General features: G+C 45.9%; 1 protein-coding gene across 1 annotated transcript in view; it reads right to left on the reverse strand.

The window, feature by feature from the left end:
• Positions 1 to 327: 327 nt before the first annotated feature.
• The window catches only part of LOC103238151 (supervillin-like), a 54,307-nt gene continuing 32,116 nt past the window's right edge, over positions 328 to 22,518 (reverse strand). Inside the window, 10 exon segments of the mRNA XM_037986454.2 lie at positions 328 to 1,107; positions 1,208 to 1,363; positions 4,892 to 5,016; positions 13,556 to 13,829; positions 14,573 to 14,717; positions 17,980 to 18,155; positions 19,725 to 19,870; positions 19,999 to 20,146; positions 20,756 to 20,892; positions 22,193 to 22,348. Of these exon segments, the coding sequence (XP_037842382.2) occupies positions 1,021 to 1,107; positions 1,208 to 1,363; positions 4,892 to 5,016; positions 13,556 to 13,829; positions 14,573 to 14,717; positions 17,980 to 18,155; positions 19,725 to 19,870; positions 19,999 to 20,146; positions 20,756 to 20,892; positions 22,193 to 22,348 (1,550 nt within the window). The 3' untranslated portion in view covers positions 328 to 1,020.

Genomic DNA, 22,518 nt, shown 5'->3' on the forward strand with positions numbered 1-22,518 from the left:
ACTGTACATTAGGCCGGGCGCGGTGGCTCACGCCTGTAATCCCAGCACTTTGGGAGGCCGAGGCGGGCGGATCACAAGGTCAGGAGATCGAGATCATGGTGAAACCCCGTCTCTACTAAAAATAGAAAAAATTAGCCGGGCGCAGTGGCGGGCGCCTGTAGTCCCAGCTACTGGGGAGGCTGAGGTAGGAGAATGGCGTGAACCCGGGAGGCGGAGCTTGCAGTGAGCCGAGATTGCGCCACTGCACTCCAGCCTGGTCGACAGAGCGAGACTCCGTCTCAAAAAAAAAAAAAAAAAAAAAAAAAAAAAGAAACTGTACATTAAAAACAAGGCATTTTGGGGGAGATATTAAGGTAGAAAGGTTGATTCGCATAGATTCTCCAGAGTCCATGCCATTAAGTACAAATTCTTTGTTCATTTTAGCACCGGAAGCAGTACTCAGAACAAGTCATACCTAATGCTGCAGGAAACGTTTCCAAACTTGTATGAAGATACGTATTGGTGGCAGAGCTAATTTGACAGAAGCAACTCCATCTACCTTTTCGTATTATTTTGACATTAAAAAACATCTTGAAAGTAAACGAATACATACTGCTCTGTTAAATACTTACTTGACTTTTATGGTGTTTCTATAAATATATATATGTTTTAGAATCCACAAACTATCAAAATAACACTTTATAAAGAGAACTGCTTCCAAAAAAAAGAAAAAAGAAAAAAGCATTGCTTAGTTGGAACAAGAACGCAGTGCTATCTACAGCAGCTGCGGCTTAAGTGCACATAACATACTTTCATTAATTCTGATAATCTGCTGAATGGTGGAAAGAAGTTCCGAAATAGTTCCCTTGAACGTTTACAAAATACACAACTCCCGGACAAGTAGTATCTTTAACAATGTCGGGTTCTGAAAACTCTGATTGAAAGATACTTTGTGGAAAACACCAGTCCAAAAATATATATCCATTTCCCTGGTGCGATGGTATTGGACGTGACTCCGAGGTTCCTCTGGCGTCTCCCCACTCAGAACAGGCCTTTTGCTTTCTTCAGGTTCACCTGCTTCCAGGCGGGTAGGGTGTTGTATTCGTCCCGTGTCATGTCTAGTGCAAACTGGAAACATTGGGAGAAGCGCCCCGCGGCTCAGTGAAATGAGCTGGGCGTGTGTGTGTTGTTTTACTCCCATCCCCACCCCACCGGAAGAACCGCTTACCTCGAAGTCTTCATCGGTGAGATAGATCTCAAGCTTCAGAGGATGGACCCCCTCTGGGAGTGGCCTGGCCAGGAGGTCGGCCAGCGGGTAAATGGTTTTACAGAGCTTGGCTAAGACGTCTTCCACGAGGATGATCTGATTGGAAACTTCTGTGTCCTAGAGAAGAGGAGGGGGCAGAGAGGAGGGCTTGTGTCCTACATTTGAACTTGTTTCATTAAGTGCTTGCAAACACAGCCCTGTGCCATCTGCACACAGCCTGAGGACGCATGGCTCCACATCACTGAGGAGGAAACGGCTCTGAAAGATAAGGGATTGCCCAAAGGCCTGCAGTTGCCTTGAGTTTTAATTTTTTTAATTTTTAAATTTGAAATTAAAAAAAATATTTTGGAGACAAGGTCTCTGTTATCCAGGCTGGAGTTCAGTGGCACTGTCACAGCTCACTGCAGCCTCGAACTCCTGGGCTCAAGTGATTCTCCTGCCTTAGTCTCCCAAGTAGTAGGGACTACACATGTGCATCACCATGTCCGGTTAATTCTTCCTCCCTCCCTCCCTTCCTTCCTTCCCTCCTCCTCCCTTCCTCTCCCCTTCCCTCCCCTCCCCTTCACTCCCCTCCCCTCCCCTCTTGCTCTGTTGCCCAGGCTGGTCTCAAACTCTTGGCCTCAAGTGATCCTCTCACCTCAGCCTGATAATGCGCTGGGATTACAGGTGTGAACCACTGCATTTGACCCCCTTTTATTATTATTAATTTTTAGAGATAGTGTCTCGTTCTGTCACCAGGCTGGAGTGCAGTGGTGAAATCATAGTTCACCATAGCCTTGAACTCCTAGGCTCAAGTGATCCTCCCACCTCAGCCTCCTGAGTAGCTGGGCCTGCAGATGCATGCCACCATGCTCGCCTCACACACTTTTAAAATATTTTGTAGAGATGGAATCTTGTTTCTCTGACTTTTAGATATTTTCTCACCTTATCACAGAGTTTCAAACAAATCTTATCTCAAGACTGCCACTGGAAAAATGTTCACCATGAGTGAATTACAAACTAAGATTAGTAAATTTTAAGTCTAAACACCAGAGACCTCCAAATAATGGAATTTGTTTAAAAATATTTTTAAAATAATTAAACTGAAAATAAATCACACCCTCCTCCCCTCCCTGGCCTCATTTGTTTTGTTTTGTTTTGTTTTTTCTTTGTTTTGAGACAGAGTCTTGCTCTGTCGCCAGGCTAGAGTGCAGTGGCGCGATCGCGGCAATCTCCGCCTCCCAGGTTCAAGTGATTCCCTGTCTCAGCCCCCTTAGTAGCTGGGACTACAGGCGTGAACCGCCACGCCTGGCTAATTTTTTGTGGTTTAGTAGAGACAGGGTTTCACCATGTTGGCCAGGATGGTCTCGATCTCCTGACCTCATGATCCGCCCGCCTCAGCACCTTCTTAATCCACAATAGAAAAAGAAGGTCAGAAAGTGCATCCAGAATATTTTGGAGCAGAATCAAGTTTGCTTTTAAACAACTGTGTGAATTTAATCTGAACAAGCTATTCTGGGTAAATTATCTTCCTCCATTAAACTTGCGACCCCAGATTGGCTTCTCTCTTTTTGGGTGGGTGGATGATGGGAATGCATAACTAATAGCAGTTGCCCAAATCACAAATATATGGGGGGACTAGTGGTCAACAGGCAGGTTTTGGGCTGGGCATGGTGGCTCATGCCTATAATCCCCGTACTTTGGGAGGCCAAGGCAGGAGATTGCTTGAGCCCAGGCGTTTGAGACCAGCCTGGGCAACATAGTGAGATCCCCCCATCTCTACAAAAATCAGCTGGGCATGGTGGTGCACACCTATAGTCCCAGCTACTCAAGGGGCTGAGGCAGGGGGATGGTTTTAACCTGGAAGTTCCAGGCTGCAATGAGCCATGATGGCATCAGTATACTCCAACCTGGGTGACATGGCAAGACCTTGTCTCAAAAAAAGCGAGACGAAGGCAGGTGTTTGAGTGATCCTGCCTGCATCTGAATGCTGACTTTTCTACTTGCTGAAAGTCACTTCATATTTCTGTGCCTCTGCTCCCATGCCAGTAAAATGGGAATAATAAGAAGATAGATCTTGATGAACTGTTGTGATAATTAAACGAGAAAATCAGTGTAAATTGCTTGGAGTTGTGCCTAGTGCAGAATCAGCACTTGGTGAGTGTTAATTATTTGTATAACTTGCTGGCATGGGAAGCCCGACTCTTTTCTGGCTGGAATCCCATGGGCCTGCACAACAGTAAACAGCCCCATTGCCAACCCCCAGGATCTACAGTGAATACAGAGAGAGAATGGTGAGTTACCTCCTTCTGAAACTGGCTAAACTGTCCCACAGAACTGATGTTTATGGTTTCTTCGAATAAACATCAAAAATTTGACTATCCCAGTTTTGAAACTTGAGAAAGTTATATTTGTCTTATCTGAGTTACTTTCTCAGGAAATCAACCATCAGGCCTCTCTGAGAGTATCAGAAAGCCAACAGTGTAATCCTAGCACTTTGGAAAGTCAGCCTGTAATCTTAGCATGTTGGAAGGCTGAGGCCAACAGATGGCTTGAGCCCAGGAGTTCAAGACCAGCCTGAACAACATGGCAAAACCTCACTGAAAATACAAACTTAACTGGGCATTGTGTGTGCTTGTAGTCCCAGCTACTTGGGAGGCTGATCTGGGAGCACTGATTGAGCCTGGAAGGCAGAGGCTGCAGTGAGCTGTGATTGTGGTACTGCACTCCAGCCTGGGCTGGAAAAGAAAAGAAAAAATGGAAGCTTACCAGGCCCCTCACCCTTCATGATGCCCAACTGACTCCCTGCTTCCTGTTGACCACCTCCTCTTCCTCAACCCTCCTAATTTTAGCCCGTCAGAGACACAAATTTGAGACGACAAAATACACTTGGGTCATTTCCCCAATCAAAGCAGCTCTCCTACATGGTAAAAAAAAAAAAAAAAAAAATTCAAAACGGAAAAACACCATCTCCCATCAAACCAAAACAAATCCTCAGAACTGCTATTCCTAGCAATGTTAATAGCTCATCAATAAGAAATTCAACATCGTTATAGGTAACTTCTTTTTTGTGTGGTTGGAAAACATTCTGGATAACAATATATTTTGGTAGATAGAAGTTATGATAAATGGCTCATGTGAAAATACCAGGTGGTCTCCTAAAAGACAATATGAATGAGATGTTGAGCAATACCTTCTCGTAAGTGAGTCGCAGTACATCCATACATTCAGTTATCTGAACACATTAATTCATCAGATTTTGTTTGTGTCTCCTCTACACAAGGTTAACGTCTGAAACATGAGGGTTTGGTTGCACATCACATGGACACTGGAGACAAGCAATGCCAAGAAACAGGTTCTTAGCAAACAGAATGAAGAGTTCGCAGCTTTTACGTACATATATAGTCAGCATGATTAAACTCACCTTTGCTTTTAAGTTTTTAAAATTTAGGTATCATGTGTAAAAAATTACTACAATAGTTAATTGATTTTCCATTAGACTTCTCTTCTTCCTAAGCAAATTCTATGTCGACTTGTTAAAATGTTACAAAAGGAAAAATATTTTCCCACTTTGACAGTGCAACTGGATGTTCTCCCCAAAGTAAAGTCAACCCACAATCCAAAAGGCGCAGGAGGCACCTTCACAGGGCAGGAAAGCGTGCTCACCATCTCTGTGATCTCAGCAACGTCCTCTGTGTGCTCCCAGCTGGGAAACATATTGGTGAATGTCAGGGGCTCCAGGCCAGCATGGATAAGGTAAGACTTGGGGGGTGGTTTCTTGAGATTTTTCCCTGTAGTTACACAGAACAAAACGTCAGTAGACCCAAGAGAGACCCTGTCTTTCGCTGATTTCCCTTGAAATCTTTTCTTCTTTGTCAGAACTCATGACTTCATGCTTAAAATGCAAGTTATAAGTAGTTCATAACAACACATGGATAATGTTTATATAAGATGTTAGTTTCATGCCTGTGACTACAATAGTGACCTATAATCAACCTGAGTCTATACTTCTTGAACCTAATAAAACGCTCTGTATTCCTGGAAGGGAGAGCTCCTCTGTCTGCAGCTTCTGGGTGGAGCATTTTCTTCCTCCTGAATTCACCGTAGCGGCTTCCCTCTGCCTTCCTACCATGGGATTAACTCCAATATGACTGACAGCGAAAGACAGCATCTTACACATCTACATTTACTATAACATTGGGTGGAAGGTTTCATATGTTATTTATTGCTGAACAGTTTTTCAGGAAGAGAATCAATTGCATATACTCAGTGATATTAAACTAATAGTATCAATGAAACCATAAAAATGTGATATTAATTACTGGTATTTTCACTTTACATAAAGGACCAGAAATTTCATGTGGATGGTATATGAAAAACTACAAACTTACTTTTAGGATATAATACTAAAAATAATAATAAATAATAAAAAGGTTGGCAATGGCCATTCACCATTTGGGGGAGACTTTCATTCTCCAACAGCATGGTAGTGGTTGCAGATAATGTACATGGCAGAGGCCAACTTGTCTCTCAGTGTGATCAACCCGGAGTACAACAGGGTTTTAATCTGCCTGGGGCGTTCCACAATACAGCCTTTATCCTTGAGGGTAACATGTTAGATGGCCTCATAATACCAGAGAGAAAAACTAGTTCTTCTTCATGCTGGCAGCTGAGAATGCACTAATCGAAAAATAAAAATTAATAAATCTCAAAAAAATTAAAGTGAAAAAAATGGGTTTCATTACCACCTGCCAGGCTTTATAGACACCGGCTGACCCATGCAGAAAGAGAAAGAGGGTCTAGGGCTCCGGGGAGCTGCTGGCGAGGCCTCTTCTTTGCAGTACTGGAGTACGGTCTCCATCGTAATCTTCCGGTCAGAGGCAGGGCAGATGCGGGCAGAACCAGTGATCTTGTTCTTGATGGGCCACCAGCCTTGCCAGAGGTACACCTCGTGGTGATTGTTAACAGGGAAAAGCGCTGTGAGGGCAGGGACAGACCCCGACCGTCAGGAGCTCCTTCACGGACACTTCCAGCTCACTCCTCCCCAAACCTAGTGGATGCTGTTCCTCCCCGCTGGTGTGTCACAGGGGGAAACCCCCTTGGCCGTCAAACCAGGGGCAAAGAGGCAAACAGAAACCCAGGACACCCCAGCCCTTTGAAAGTTCAACTGGGAGAAGCCCCTAGGCAGAGAAAGGTGGCGTCAAGGAGTTAGTCTCTTTCCTTCCTCGTCCTCCAGGTCCTCCTCCCTTTGCCCCAGCTCAAGCCCCTGGCCCTTCTGGATACTGGCAGGACTGTGCTAAGAGTGGAAGGGATAATGCACGTGCCACTCAAGGGGCTGTTAGCACCACGTATCTCCAAAGAGCACAATCAACACTGGAGCACACATCTCACGGCAGACAGGTCAGTGGTGTTCCCGCCCTGGGCGCGACTGCTTAGCAGTGAGGTGAGCTCATGGTTCTCTTACAGAGAAATGGGCTTTAAACATCAAAACTGTGGCCAGGAGTGGTGGCTCATGCCAGTAATCCCAGTGCTTTGGGAGGCTGAGGAGGAAGGACTGTTTGAGCCCAGGAGTTCAAGACCAGCCTGGGCAACATGGTGAGACCCTCTCTCTACAAAAAGAAAAAAAAAAAATGTCAGGCATGGTACATGCCTATAGTCCCAGTTACTCAGGGACTGAAGTGGGAGGATCACTTGAGCCCAGGAGTTAGAGGCTGCAGTGAGCCATGACTGTGTCACTGCACTCCAGCCTGTATGACAAAGTGAGATGCTATTTCTAAAAAATAAAATAAAATGGCCGGGTGCGGTGGCTCATGCCTGTAATCCCAGCACTTTGGGAGGCTGAGACAGGCAGATCATGAGGTCAGGAGATTGAGACCATCCTGGCCAACATGGTGAAACCTCATCTCTACTAAAGATACAAAAAATTAGCCGGGCATTGTGGCGGGCACCTGTAATCCCAGCTACTTGGGAGGCTGAGGCAGGAGAATGGCATGAACCCGGGAGGTGTAGGTTGCAGTGAGCCGAGATTGCGCCACTGCACTCCAGCCTGGGCGACAGAGTGAGACTCCATCTAAAAAATAAATAAATAAATAAAAAATAAAAAATAAAATAAAATACAAAATAAAATGAAATAAATTGAAAATAAAAATTGTTCTACTGCCTTTTCCTCCTCACTTTTTCTCCTCCTCAAATTGTCAGCCTGACTCTTACTCCACGGGGCAAAACGCCTCTCACTGTTGCTGGTTGGCTCACCGTGTGTCCTTTCCTGGCACGCGTTTCAGGATTCTGTGAAAGCCACACTTTAAAAGCCCAGTGGAGGTTGATAACCTGCCCTGAGCCCCAGGATGAAAGGCGTGGGCACAACCTCTCTTTCTGATGGCTAAGATTTTCCAAGCATGACATGTGCACTGGTCAAACTTCCAGTGGTGCCCTGGGCTCTCAGTGCAAGGTGAGGTCCCTGGCTGCAGCTCCAGACTCTTGTAATGTGAGAAGCAACAAACACAAACTGAGAAGCAGCTGACCTTGGCTTCACTGGAGGGTGGGCGGGAGGGGCTGTCAAGCCCAGTCTCTTGTGACTTTCCTAACCAGAATGAGGGCACAGAGGTTTCTGTCTTGAGGCGGTGGCCTGGTGGAAACAGCCCTGACCTTGGGATCAGAAGACCTGGGCTGGAGTCTTGCCTCTGCTGTGGAGACTTGGTATGGCAGACCCTGTTCACTGGCTAACGTAGCTGATACCTCCATACCCTTCTCCCCTGCCATTTGCTTTCCCAGGATCCCTTGCAGCTGGGGTTGGCCATGTGGGAAGCTCTGGCCAATGGGATATAAGCAAAAGTCTGCTTGGGATTTCTGGGAAAATGTCTTTTTTATCTGATTAAGGAGAGAGATGTGGCTATTAAGTTCCCTTTTTTCCTCCACCCTTCTTTCTCTTTCTGTCTTGAATGCAAACATGATGGCTGGAGCAATGGCAGTCAACCAATGACCATGCAGCAACAAGACTGAGAGCAAGGCTGGGAGAAGAGCAGAGACGCCAGGCCTGCCACTGTGGTGCTCAACCTGTTCTTAGCTGACGTCTTTGGGTGGGTTAAGTAACTGAGCCTTGTTTCTTATGCTATAATGTGTGGCTGATTTCACCCTCCTTCCTTTTGGTTTAGGGGTGAGGATAAGCATATGTTCTGGGTGTGCAGAAGTACATGGAAGGTGTGTCTTCTGCTGCTTAGCAGTGTGTCATAGCTGCCGCCTGCAAGTGGTACCCGACTGGGGCATGCTGTACAGATCTTCCTGCAGGAAGGGCATGGAACTGACCACAGAGGGGGCTGGGGCAGGGTACACAAACTCCGTGGCCACGAAATCCCCAGAGGAGCTGCTGAGGATGAACAGGTGGGGTGCGAAGTTAAAACTTCCAGGATCTTTGAAAGAAAAGAGGACAAAGCTAAAGATACCGTATGAATTAAAGTAAATTCCAGATGAAGAATAAATGTAAAATATGAAATAATTCAAAGCATTGTGGAAACAGGTAGAATTTATCTGAGCTTTGAGGTGCAGAAGACCTGTTAAATTGTAATAGTAAAAGAACTGGCCAGGCGCGGTGGCTCATGCCTGTAATCCCAGCACTTTGGGAGGCCGAGGTGGGCTGATCATTTGAGGCCAGGCGTTTGAGACCAGCCTGGCCAACATGGTGAAACCCGTCTCTGCTAAAAATACAAAAATTAGCTGGGCATGGTGGCACATGCCTGTAATCCCAGCTATTCAAGAGGCTGAGAATCGCTTGAACCCAGGAGGTGGAGGCTGCAGTGAGCCAAGATCGCGCCATTGCACTCCAGCTTGGGCAACAGAGTGAGACTCTGTAACAAAACAAACAAGCAAGCAAACAAACAAAAAAGACTGGAGTCTGCTTCTATATCACCTCAGTTTTTCCTAGCTTCAATCCCATTTCCAACATTACAACTGTATTGGAGTTTGAAAGGAAGAAGAAAACTCATTTAAGTTCCTAAAAGTTCAGGGGTCATATTTATTTGATTTTTTCAGTCATTTCTTTGGTAAAGTATCTGTAACATAGGTTCCATAAATGATTCTAAAGTATTTTCACTAAAAATGGCCTTTCCTACCATCCACTATAGATCTGAACTGGCTAAGTTTATATGTTTTCGAGAGGGCAAAATAAAATAGGAACCATCAATGACTACATTATAAATACCTAAAATTAATTTGGAAGCCACTCAACTGAAATTTCTGCTAACTTAGCAAAAAATACTGCCTTTGATTAGCAATCCTTTTCCTCAAAGTAGTGAAAATGTGTTGCACCAACTAGATTACTAGGGAAAGGCATGTTTCAAATAGATGGTAACAGTTTATAAAGACCTAGACATTTTTAGCACTCAAATACATTGTATAAATACACATTTACACTTAAATAACCAATATCATGTCCTAACATTCTAAATAGACTTGACCGTATATATCCAAAATACAATTGTATCTCTTTTTAAAAGTATTTTTATTTTAGAGACAGGGTTTTGCTCTGCTGCTGGGGCTGGAGTGTAGTGGTATAACCATAGCTCACTGCAGCCTTGAACTCCTGGGCTGAAGGGGTCCTCCTGGCTCAGCCTCCCAAAGCCCTGGGACGACAGGCAGATGCCACTATACTGGGCTGATTTTTTTATTTTTTGTACAGATGGGGTTTTACTATGCTGCCCATAGTAGTCTTGAACACCTGGCCTTAAGTGATCCTCCCACTTCAGCTTCCCAAAACTCAGGGATTACAGGTGCAAGCCTAGACTTCTATTTCTTTAAAGATATTTTACAAAATGGGCATTTCACTAATTTTCGTTAAGAGTTTTTCTTCACGTATTGAAATGTAGTCCTATATACAAATTCATTTTTCATATGTGTATTCATTTTTAATTTTAGCAATGTAAAGATTCAGTTTTCAGTGGGAAGAACTTATGGGGCCATTCTTTTCCTTTTCTTTTTCTTTTTCTTTCTTTTTTTTTTTTTTTTTTGTATTTTTAGTAGAGATGGGGTTTCACCGTGTTAGCCAGGATGGTCTCGATTTCCTGACCTCTTGATCCGGAGCCATTCTTTTCACAGCCTTGATCAGTTGCCTAATTTAAAGTGTAATACAAAAATTAACAGGGTGTGGTGGCAGGCACCTGTAATCCCAGCTACTCGGGAGGCCAAGGCAGGGAGAATTGCTTGAACCCAGGAGACAGAGGTTGCAGTGAGCCAAGGTTGCGCCACTTCACTCCAGCCTAGGCAACAGAGCGAGACTCTGTCTCAAAATAAATAAATAGGGCCTGGTGCGATGGCTCATGCCTGTAATCCCAGCACTTTGGGAGGCTGAGGCAGATGGATCACGAGGTCAGGAGATTGAGACCATCCTAGCTAACACGGTGAAACCCTGCTTCTCTAAAAATACAAAAAATTAGCCGGGCGTGGTGGCGGATGCTTATAGTCCCAGCTACTTGGGAGGCTGAGGCAGGAGAATGGTGTGAACCTGGCAGACGGAGCTTGCAGTGAGCCAAGATCGCGCCACTGCCCTCCAGCCTGGGTGACAGAGCGAGAGCGAGATTCTGTCTCTAAATAAGTAAATAAGTAAGTAAATAAATAAATAAATAGATAGATAAATAGATAAATAAAGTGTGGACATGTTACGCCATCAAAGCAGTTTCAAAAATAAGTTTGGTACCAGTAGTGCTATTTAGGAATAACAGAAAACAGAGGTGTGAAGACTGCTTATGGTTAAGTATCCTTGCCCCAGAGCCACCTATTTATAGAAATTAAACCCCTATCGTGCCCTGGAGGAGCCTGGCTCAGCATCCCTGGGCACCTCGAGCAGCTGTCTCCTGACCCTGCTGGAGTGCGAGCAACCCTACCCTGCAGGCGCTGGGCCAGGACACTGACCACAGCAGGCCGGCCAGCATCGGCCAAGCAGAGGCTGTACCACCTGTGCAGCTGCTGCTTTTTGCTGACCCTCTCCCAGAAGTGCTCCCTGAGCTCTGACTCGGTCCTGTTTGCAGGTGTGCCAACCCTCTCCCAGAAGTGCTGCCTGAGCTCTGACTCGGTCCTGTGTGCAGGTGTGCTGACCCTCTCCCAGAAGTGCTCCTTGAGCTCTGACTCGGTCCTGTTTGCAGGTGTGGCTCTTGTGGGCACAAGTGATAGAGGAGCCGGATGAGTGTCACCAAGAGGCCAGAGCTTCCATGTTGGCTACAGAGTGACTGCAAGTGCCATTGGGCTGTGCTTCTGCTGCTGGAGGGATGGTCTAGAATCTGAACACTCTCTGCTCTATCCTAATTCTCCAAAGCTGGACTTTTCCAAAGTTGTAAGTCTGAAAGGAAGGAAGGAAGGAAGGAAGGAAGGAAGGAAGGAAGAAAGAAAGAAAGAAAGAAAGAAAGAAAGAAAGAAAGAAAGACAAAGAAAGAAAGAAAGAAAGAAAGAAAGAAAGAAAGAGAAAGAAAGAAAGAGAAAGAAAGAAAGAAAGAGACGGGGGCAGGGAGGCAGGGAGGCAGGGAGGGAGGGAAGGAAGGAAGGGAAAGGAAAGAAAGAAAAAGAAAGAAGGAAGGAAAGAAAGAAGAAAGAAAGAGAAAGAAAGAGAAAGAGAAAGAAAGAAAGAAAGGAGAGAGAGAGGAGGGAGGGAGGGAGAAAGAGACAGAGGGAAAGAGGGAGGGAGGGAGAGAAGGAGGGAGGGAAGAAAGGAAGAAAAGAAGGAAAGAAACGAAGAAAGAAAGTGCCTGGGCAACATAGTGAGACCCTGTCAAGGAAGGGAAAGGGAGGGGAGGGGATTGTGAGGGAAGGGAGTCCCTCCCACTGGGGGTCCTTGTCTGACACCCCACTACTCTCTGGAAGGAGAAGCTGGAGCTGCTTGAGCCCTGGAAGAGCCCATTCCTGCTGTTTAAGAAGCTCCTGAAGTTTGATGTGTTCAGTGGCCCAACTTCAAGCTGCCTTGCCGCTGGTTCAACCCTGACCTGCTCCACAGTCTGGTGACTGGGCTCTTCGGCCCGTCCTTGTAACCAAACTCATGGCTCCCCACATCCTGTGCTGGAGCCCCACTCTGACTCCGTGCCTGCAGAGCGGGTTAACAGCACAGTTGGGTTTGAAAAGAGGCGGGCCTGGGTGTGAGTGTCCCGCTGTGCTCCCTGCTAGCTGTGTGGCTTCAGGCAGGTTCCCCATCTTATGGTCCTGTTCCTCATCTGAGAAATTAGCATCACAACAGAACAAGTCTCAGGGAGCCCAGGAGGCACTCAGCTGGAGGCAGGATAAAGCCCCCGCATCGTGCTCTGAGGGGGCAGGGGGACCTCTGGACCACAGCCAGCTCTGCACAGCACACAGCCCCACTGGCTGTGCTCAGTGAGACCCGCCTGCTGGGTGTTCCTGCACTTGCTTTACATCATGGATAACTGTCTTGGAGACAGGATCTGAAATAGTTACTTGGTCCCTACAAAAAGTGTCTTCCATAGAGTAGGTGCTCAGGAAATGGTGTCAGTTGATGAACAGATGCATTTTATATAAACCAGGAAAGAAATCACGTGGTTCTGAGCCTGCAGTTTTCTGAAGCAAACAGCTGCCTGTGCTTCCTGTGGCCCTGGGGGCAGGTGCACCTGCACAGCAAGGGGGCTGTAAAGAGGCGAAAAAACTCTCTTCTGAGTTGAAATTACAGACCTGTGACCTGCATGCTGAATGGGAAGGGGTGAGGAGCGCTGTGGGAAAGGCTCCTCCTCGGCAAGGAAAGGGGTGATTTCTCCAGAGCATCCAGGCGAGTGTTTTGCAATGCGGTATATCACCATCAGGAACCGAGGAGAGTTTAGACTCTGCATTTACTACACCAGACCCACAAAGCACCACGCGTGCTCTCAGTCTCAGGAGAAACAGACTCTTTCACTTTTCAAATCAATCTTCCGTGCGTGTATTTACTATAATGTTACAGCCCATTTGGTTCCAGCTTTAAATCACGAAGACATGCTGTACTTAACGACTTTAATTGAAGCAACACACAGTCACATGGGAAATATCATTTAGAGGCCAATCATCTCTTTCCCAGAAAAGCTCTGGGGACAGGGGCAGGGGAGAGAGAGAGGGAGCCGAGAAGACTTGATGTGCAAGTTCAATTTCTACAGGTGAACACCAGCAGCTTTGGCAATGCTAGGTTGTTAGGAATTCAGCCTTACTTCTTTTCATCTCTGTGGTTTACTAGGTGGCTCTCAAAGGCACATGACTGCAGTGCCCCACTGCACACACCCAGCAGAGAGCACAACAGGGCTCATTGGGGAAGCTGGCTCCTGCAGGGCTGCTGGGCCGACCTCTTTCAGCTGGAAAAAACCATAAGTGCTCACTAACCTGCTGTGCTCACCATGAACTTCCACTTGACCACATAGGCATCCCCCTCGTGGAACTGCCCGATGCTCTGTTTGGGGAGCCTGCTATAGTCGAATTCTAGGATGTGCCAGACATCCACAGAGACACTGGTGATCTCAAACTGCCTCCTGTCATGTCCTTCCACCAGGCCACAGCCACGGCCGACGTTCACCTGGTCCAGGATGGTGCCTGCTGTCGTCTGGGGCATGGACACCATCCGTGTCACATCGTACGGCTTGACATCAGGGGGGTCTTCCTGTGGGGAACACGAAGACATCGGTTCAGTTGCCTGTTTCCACAGCCATTCCTTGTCACACTCAATGCTGCTTCAGCTGTTCATGGGACAGCATAAAAATACAGCTTCCATCCTCTATCTTAGGATGTTTAACTGCAGTCAGGGAAAGGCTGCATTTCCAGAAAGACTCTGGGAGGTCTGAACACCCATTGCCACAACAGCACATGGATGCCCGAGAACAGGTGCAAACCAGACTCTTCACCTCCCGGAGTCAGATTAGAATTGGAGGCCTGTCTGCTGTTCTACCAGTGAATCCTGGGAAGGCCTCTTAGCTTTAAGGGGGTGTGTGTGTGTGTGTGTGTGTCCATGGTTTTTTTTTTTAATTAAAAAAATATTTTAGTTGACACATTATTATGAGTATGATTTGATGTGTTGATACATGCATCTGTTTTATGGGGAAGGGGGTGTGGGAAGGAGACGGGAGAGGGAAGATAGGGAGATGTTGGCCAAAGGTTACAAAATGACAACCAGAGAGGAGGAATGAGCTCTGGTTTTCTCCTGCACAGTGGGGTGACTGTTTTCCAATACTGTATTCATATTTCAAAAGAGCTAGAAGAGAAGATTTGAATGTTCTCACCACAAAGAAATGGTACATCTGAAGTGATGACCACACGAACTATCCTGATTTGATCATTTTACATCAAGGCCATGTTTGTTGGGACCCGAACCAAGCCCTGAGGATTGAGACTTGGTCACTGGAATACCTTGTGCTGGGCAAGTTCCCTGGGGTTCTTCTCATTCTCTCTCTTCGGTTCTGTCCAATCCAGAAACTTCTCTTTGAACAAAATTGTTTCATTGTGTTCAGTAAGTCTCCCAAATAGAGCCCAGTCGGGTCGCCCCTGTCCTTTTCTGCAGGGTGGGGGTGGGGGTTGGGAGAACAGACAGGAAAAGAACCAAGATTAAGCCAAGCTTAAACAAAGGAATCTAAAACACATGCGGCTACTGGAAAAAATCTCAAAGCATGTAAGTGGTGTATAGAACAAATGGTTTATTTTCCTGCATGTTACCAAATAATGACATTTTGTTATTTTAGTCTGAAGTCTTGCAAAGCTTTGTGTCCATGAAGTTTTTGATGTGCCTAAATGTGACATGAACCATGTCAGGACTAGACTTTTCTTACAATCTAGCAAGTCTTTTTTTTTTTTTTTTTTTTTTTTTTTGAGATAAGGTCTTGCTCTGTTGCCCAGGTTAAAGTGCAATTGCACAATCACAGTTCCCTGCAGCGTCGAACTCCTGGGCTGCAGTGATCCTCCTGCTTCAGCCTTGCAAATAGTTGGAACTGCAGATGTGTGCCACCATGCTTGGCTGATTTTTTTTAATAGAGACCAGGTCTCATTATGTTGCCCAGGCTGTCTTGCACTTCTGGCTTCAAGCGATCCTCCCACCTCAGCCTCCCAAAGTGCTGGGACTACAGGTGTGGGCCACTGTGGCTGGCCACATTCTAGCAAATTCTTGTCTTTGGAATGCCCTTGGGGTGGCATGCTGGGTGGAGATTTTGGCAATGGCAGGAGCTGTGGGCAAACCTCACTTGTCATCTACTCTATGCCACCCAGTCACCTGCAAATGCTCACCAAGTTTCCCTCCAATTAATTAATCGACGTAAGGAAGAGGTAGCTCCCCTCCCCACAATTCTCTACTATTTTATTTCATGTTACAGCAAAGCTCTCCAGAGTACGGAGATTCTCCTGTCACTAAAATGAACACACTTTCATTTTCTTGAAGTGCCCTTTTGTACACTTATTTCTAGGCGACTGGCCAGGGCAGCAGACAAGGAGAGCACAGAGAAATAGGAAAGAAAATGGCACAGTCCCAACTGGAGGTCTTGTGTGGGCTTGAGATTTCAGAATTTGCGCTGTCCCCAAGAACACAGGTAATTTAGAAAAAGTCAGAGCTGAGGGTTGGGTGTGGTAGCTTATGCCTGTAATTCCAGCAGTTTGGGAGGCCGAGGCGGGTGAATCACCTGAGGTCAGGAGTTCAAGACCAGCCTGGCCAACACAGTGAAACCCTGTCTCTACTAAAAATAAAAAATTAGCCAGGCGTGGTGGTGGGTGCCTGTAATCCCAGCTACTCGGGTGGCTGAGGCAGGAGAATCGCTTAAACCCGGGAGGTGGAGGTTGCAGTGAGCCAAGATAGCACCATTGCATTCCAGCCTGGGCGACAAGAGTGAGACTCTGTCTCAAAAAAATAAATAAATAAATTAAAAATTTAAAAAAAGAAAGAAAAAGAAATAAAAGAAAAGAAAAAGTAGAGAAGATACGCGTGCTGTGGAGGGCGTAGCCCTGGAATAATATGCATGATCTCTTATCCCTTCACATCCATCTTCGGCTGTGAATCCGGCCCGGGATGCAGCCACCCCTTAGAGCAACCCGCCCTGCTGCCCATGCCCTGCTGTGCTACTGCCTCAGTGGCTTCCTGCTTGGTCAAGACCACAGCTGCTGATGTCACAGCTGAGGCACATCAAAAAGGCTGCCTGATTCAAAGAAAGCTGCCGGATAAATCATAGAACACAGACACTTCCACCTCGTGCTCTTGTGGGACTTTGGGAACCAAACATAAGCACCTATGGAAAATGCACACGGTCTTGAAAGGCTGTGGTCTTTATCAGAAAATATCTGAATGCCTGTCTCTTATGTCAGTCCTACTCTGCAGGCTTGCTAAGATGATGATTGAAAGGGTTCTTGGCTTCTGCTTTAGAATCTGTCGTTTATGTTTTGAAGCGTCGTGAGCAAGCCACGTGGCAGATTGCAGGGTGAGGGGGACGAACCTGGGCCAGGAGCCAGGTGTGTTTCTCTCCCCCCTTCCCTGACTTACAGTTGGAACTGGGCTCAGTGGTTCCAGCCTCATTTGCTAAGAAGGGCTGGGTGTGTAATCCTGGCTGCATCTTAAAATCCCCAGGAGCTTTTAAGACGTATTGACACGTAAGCTCTAACTCACATGAATCGAAAACACATCTCGGGCTGGGCTGAGCAAACGCATCTTTTTAAAGGCCCCTCAGGTGATTCTGTCTCAGAGATGTTGGAGCTCCGTCATCTACTTCCAGATCTGTGATTATGCCATTATTAAATACAGTTGGCCATCACATAGATTTTATGCTTTAGCCTGTTTTTTTTTCCTTTGCTATACCAAATAAAATCGTTTGAGCTGTAGTTCCAGTCCTTAAAACAATGGTTGTTACCATATTGATGTTAAACATTAGTACATTTGCTTAACAAGGATTTTAAAACTTCTTACCACATTGACATAATTTTAATGATTTCTATAATAATTAATAAGGAAATCAATAATTGGATTTTAAAGCAGGAACCTAGGCAGGAAAGTTGAAATTCATATACCAGTTCAATGGAAAACATTAAAATGCAGTTGTGTGATGCCCAATATTCTACGCTGTTTGGTGGTTCATCGGTTTCAATCTATTGTAATGGCACACATAGTTAAAAAACCTACTTTTTTTTGGTCTGATAGTTGAAAGAACAACAGCAATCCTTTGCATGTAAGAATTCTTTTTTTCATAATCATAATTTCAGAGTTTGTACATATTCTATTGAATTGCCAAAATGACTTTAAAGAGTCCAGTACATGCAGGGAATATTAAAATTGCAATCATAATTTTAATACCATCTTTTCCCCCTCTTCCCTTCCCAAAGGTATAAAGACATAAACATCATCTGCTGCCAAATAAATGCTGGAATTTGAGGGTGATGCTGGGAAGGTATGAAATTAGAAGGAGGCATGTTGCTTTTGCACTTTCAGATCAATGGCTGAATTCCAGACCCGGGAAGCCTTTCAGATCTGCATGTATTTGTTTCAACAATTGCTGTTCGTCTGCCACAGCAGCACCTGGGATGCCGCAGGGGAACTTGCAGCTTTTCTTGCTCACTTCAAGAAATCAGCTCTAACAAACCTCTTCCAGAAGACTACAGCATCCATATTTCCACAATAGTTAGATAAAAGTTAAAGAACTGTTCCTTTTGTGAATATTCACAGTCCGCTGCATATATCCGTTTATGAAAACTGAACCCTATAAAGAGCGAGAGTAGAGACTGGTGAGAACGGAGGGATCGAAGGGAATCAGCTCGCTCGGGAAGCCGTCCCCAGGCAGTGGCAGGAGTACCTGGGGATAAGTGGATTGCATTCTCCAGGATCCAGGGGATTGATGTCACAGTTCTCATAGTCAAAGGTTCCATTCCATAAGTGCTTTGCCAGCTGAAATGCTATTTTTCGTTGTGCTAATGTGCCTTCTTTCCCATGCCATATGTAAACTTCACTACCAAAATCAAACACCAGTACCTGGGAGAAATGGCACAAAAGAATTTGTTAACTTCAAGAACGTGCAACAGTTGAATCAGGTGCAACAGGGTCTCTGTTGACAGCGACTCAAACAGAGGAAGACAGAAATCCCAATGGGGCAACCAACGCAGACACAAAAACGCCAGGAGATCTCAGCTGGCACTGCCCCGCACAAAATGCCAGGAGATCTCAGCTGGCACTGCCCCGCCAAGCCAGCCTCCACCCTGGGGGCATGCTTCCTCCTCCCAGTGTCCTAAGTGGCCAAGATAATGTTCCTGCCTCTGAACTCTCAAACTGCTTACAACTTGCAATTCACAAGAGTTCTTTAGGTACATCATCCTGTCGACTTCCTCCCTCTCTCCCCGATTCCTTCCCCTCTCATGTGCTCATTCATTAATATATACATAGAGGCCACTTCATATATGCCAGGCACTCGTGGTCCAATGGTGTCTTCTCTCCCGTACACAATTCCAAGATCCTTAAGGGCAGGGATTAGATCATAGTAATACATACAGGAGGGATTGATTATTAAGTGTTTGCTGAATGAATACATGAATGTAATGCTATTTCTTATTTTCACAGTTTGTTTTACTCTTTCGATTTCTCCCTTCACTTCCAGCAATTCAAATTTGCTTAACTCTAAACTCGGCTCAATTTCATTTTCTATTGAAAATTATTCCTGATGATTTCTTTTTCTGTGACTTTTCCTCCATGTAAATGCCCATACATATCACACAGTCAACCTTGCTCCAGATTACATTCCTTTTAATACTCTTACACCCAATAAAACTTAAGGGCCTGTGTGCCTTCCACTTTCTCAACACCTAGTATACTTAACGGTACTGGAAATAAATGTAATTAATAAATATTTACTGGTGTGATAGGACAAAAACAGCATATTAATTGAAAAATCCATAAATTATATATATATGCATCTATTGTTCCTCAAACTTAAGGACTGAAAAATATTCTAGTTAATGTTTATACAAAATGTAAGAGATAGGGCTAATATTTACATTTTGCCTATGATGCTTTCAATGATCCATGCCACCTTTGAACAATATTCTGGATTCCATATTAGCATTTAAGATGTCAGTAATGGGTTGAAATAACAAATATTCTGGCTGGGCACAGTGGCTCACACCTGTAATCCCAGCACTTTGAAAGGCTGAGGCGGGTGGATCACCAGGTCAGGAGATCGAGCCCATCCTGGCCAACATAGTGAAACCCTGTCTCTACCAAAAATACAAAAATTAGCCAGGCGTGGTGGCATGCACCTGTAGTCCCAACTACTCAGGAGGCTGAGGCAGGAGAATCGCTTGAAGCAGGGAGGCGGAGGCTGCAGTGAGCCGAAATCTCGCCACTGCACTCCAGCCTAGCAACAGAACAAGACTGTGTCTCAGGAAAAAAAAAAAGAAAGAAAATCTTTTTAAAAACTGCAAATGTTCTACAATGGGTACTGACACTGGCTAACCTTTATTGGGCACTTAATCTCTAATTTATTGGGCAGCCTGTGCTGAGTGCTTTCAATGTGCTTTCTCATTGAAGGGCAGAGCCCATGGGCTGTACCTCTTTGGGTTGCAGAAGGGAGCACTTTGGAATTTCCCCCCAGTAGTTGTTATCAGGAACAAATTTGTCATCTATGAGACGGTAAATGCAGTTAGTTTCTATTATGGCTGCTTCATAGAGTTCATCTTCTTTTGGGTCTCCAGCAGCTTGGGGATAAGAACAACAGGAGGGCATCACATTTTACGTTGCAAAATAGCTGGTTTAGAAGAATGAGCTAAGGGAGAAGAAAGCAGATTCAAGTCTTGTCAATCTCTGAAGTGCAATAAAGTCTTACACTGGTAACTGGTCTGGCCACCCAGAAGCTTCCAGAAGTCTTTGGCTGCATGAGTGTGTATGTTAATTCCTTCTTCGATGGTTTAGATATAAACAGCTCTACAATCAAACTTCCTCTTTGTCTGAATTAAAGCTGCAAGTTCTGAGGCCTAAGAAAAGAAAGGAAGACAATTACCTGGGTAGAAAAGCCCTTGGCTAGACAGAGTGGCACGTGTCAAAACCAGAGGGAGAAACAGTGTGTGCCTGCAAGGAAAGCCTTGTGATCATGGGTGTGGGTGGATGCTGGTTACTGGGTATTTTCAATGACCTCGAGAAAATGTAACTGAAAGACCAGGGAGTATCTATCAATTCTTTAGAGCAACAGTTCTCCATCTTCAATAGGTCACATGTGATGCTTTAAAAAAACACCATTCTTTGGGCTTTACCCCATGACAGTCTCATTCACTAGGTCTATGGCAGAACTTCACAGCTACCTGGGATAAAGGACTTTAAAGGGGGCCGCTTCCTTTTTTACACAGGAGTAAGAAGGAACCCAGGACCTAAACACTTGGGTGTAGGTCATAGTCCTAAAACATCCCATTTAAACACGTAATGAAGGCTTGTTGAGAGACATTCAGGAAAAGAAATCCTACCTATCCCTTCTCATTTGAATGCAACACCTGGTGTTTGAGAAGCTTTGTGACTGATGCCAGGAAGAACACTCCACTGGTGTGTAAAGGAGAGGTTAGCTAAAGCATTTTTATTTTGCAGGTGCCAACCTTTGCCTTTTCTATGACGTTTGCAAACTCTCCTACCCACAGGAAGCAGCAGTGGGGAGAGAGCAGGAGGAAGCAGTCCCCACTGTTGAGCGCCGAAGCTCGAGGTTCCACCAGCCTGGTCTGCACGTGTCTTCTTCCTGAACACAAGGCAGACAATCACCGTCTTTCCAGACAGAACGGGGACAGGACGCACCCACATTGGAAGCATCTCTGCTGCAGACACTTTCACTTCTAAAGGGTCTTGTCTGCTAATAAGAGTGCCCATGGCCCAGGGTGGCAGCAGGGGGATTTAGAAAGGGCATCATGATGGCATTAGTGGCTGCTTCTGTGGTTTGTGCTTTCCCAAACGTCACCCGTTTCTCAGGACCATTATCAGTGTCATGTGTGTGGGTTAATGAGGGCTCCCCCTTCCAGGGAGATGAGCGCACAGGCTCCTTTTCCCTCCTTCACTCTTCTCCGGGGGCCTTTCTCTCCCCTGGCCACCTCCTGCACCCAATTACATCTGTGGCCCAGGCAAGGGAAGCCACGCCTTCAGGAAGGGTCAGATCTTCCCTTGGGGAGTTTCCATTATGAACCCTAGGGGCCTCTCAACAGGAAGGATGGAGCCACCACCTTCTGTGGCTTTCAACACCTTCTCCTGAATATTTGTTGATTTTGAGCTTTCCACAATTACACTGATCGTGTAGTCTCTGGGTTAGGACTCAGGACAGAGATCGGTGATTTGAGCTTGTCACTGGTCTTTTTAAACACACACAATAGACAGCGGTCATGCAGAAACATGCAGAAAACCCTCCCGGAGGGAGAGGATATTTCCTCCATTCACATCTGGAAGATTCATCTATACAGTGGCCGCCAGGAGGCAGCCGAGTCTCCCTCCTCATGGCCCAGAGCCCCCCTGGCTAGTCTTTGGAATCTCCCTGGCTATGGACAGGAAGGGCACTGGAGTGCAAGGCAGGTGGGCTTCATCTGCATCCACCTTCCCTTGATTCCTTCCCCAAGCTGTGTCTTCCTCCCCGGTTCTGTACTGACTCGGGGAGGACTGGGCAGGGAGCAGAGAGCCCCTCTGATGACGTAGGGCACTTCTGGTAACTGCATGGATGTTTGGCCACCACGTGGGGCATGGGGCACCAGGAGCAAAAGCTGGGATTCTGGAGTGGGGGGACCTGGGTTCGAATCCAGCTTTGCCACCCAGTAGCTGCTGGGACCCCAGACACATTCCTGCCTCTGGAAGCCATGATGGGCAGAATACTTCCGATGTCATGGGATTGGGGGAAGCTTAAGAGACAGGAGGTTGCATAGCAAGGAACACACAGTAGGTTCTCAAAAAGCGTGCATTCCCTTCCCGGCACAGGCGATGAATTACACAGTCAGGAAGCTTTATGTGACTAGACAGAAACCACGGGCCCTGAGTCACCGTGCCAGGCTGCTCTGAAATACCTTTAATCTGCAACAGCATCAGCCTCTTGTAGGGCACAGCGCTGTTGTTGGAGTTCTGTTCCGTCAGGTTGACGCTCCGCAGGCTGACGTTGCTGAAGTTTTCTTTACTGGCTAAACCCGCCAGGGTGACTTCTGAGAAGCTGGAGTTGGAAGACACTGGGCAGGTTGAATAAGGAAAGACAATGCAGGAGGTTCAGTTACAGTGACAATATTTGCAGTAAGAAATTATTCATAACTGACTCAACACCTTTGCCTTTTCAAGTTAATCCTGAAAGGGAAAACGTAATCAAGTTTGATTAAATGTGCAATTCAGTGCTTAACCACCT

Source organism: Chlorocebus sabaeus, chromosome 9 (genome assembly GCF_047675955.1).
Source record: "Chlorocebus sabaeus isolate Y175 chromosome 9, mChlSab1.0.hap1, whole genome shotgun sequence".
Lineage (NCBI taxonomy): Eukaryota > Metazoa > Chordata > Mammalia > Primates > Cercopithecidae > Chlorocebus > Chlorocebus sabaeus.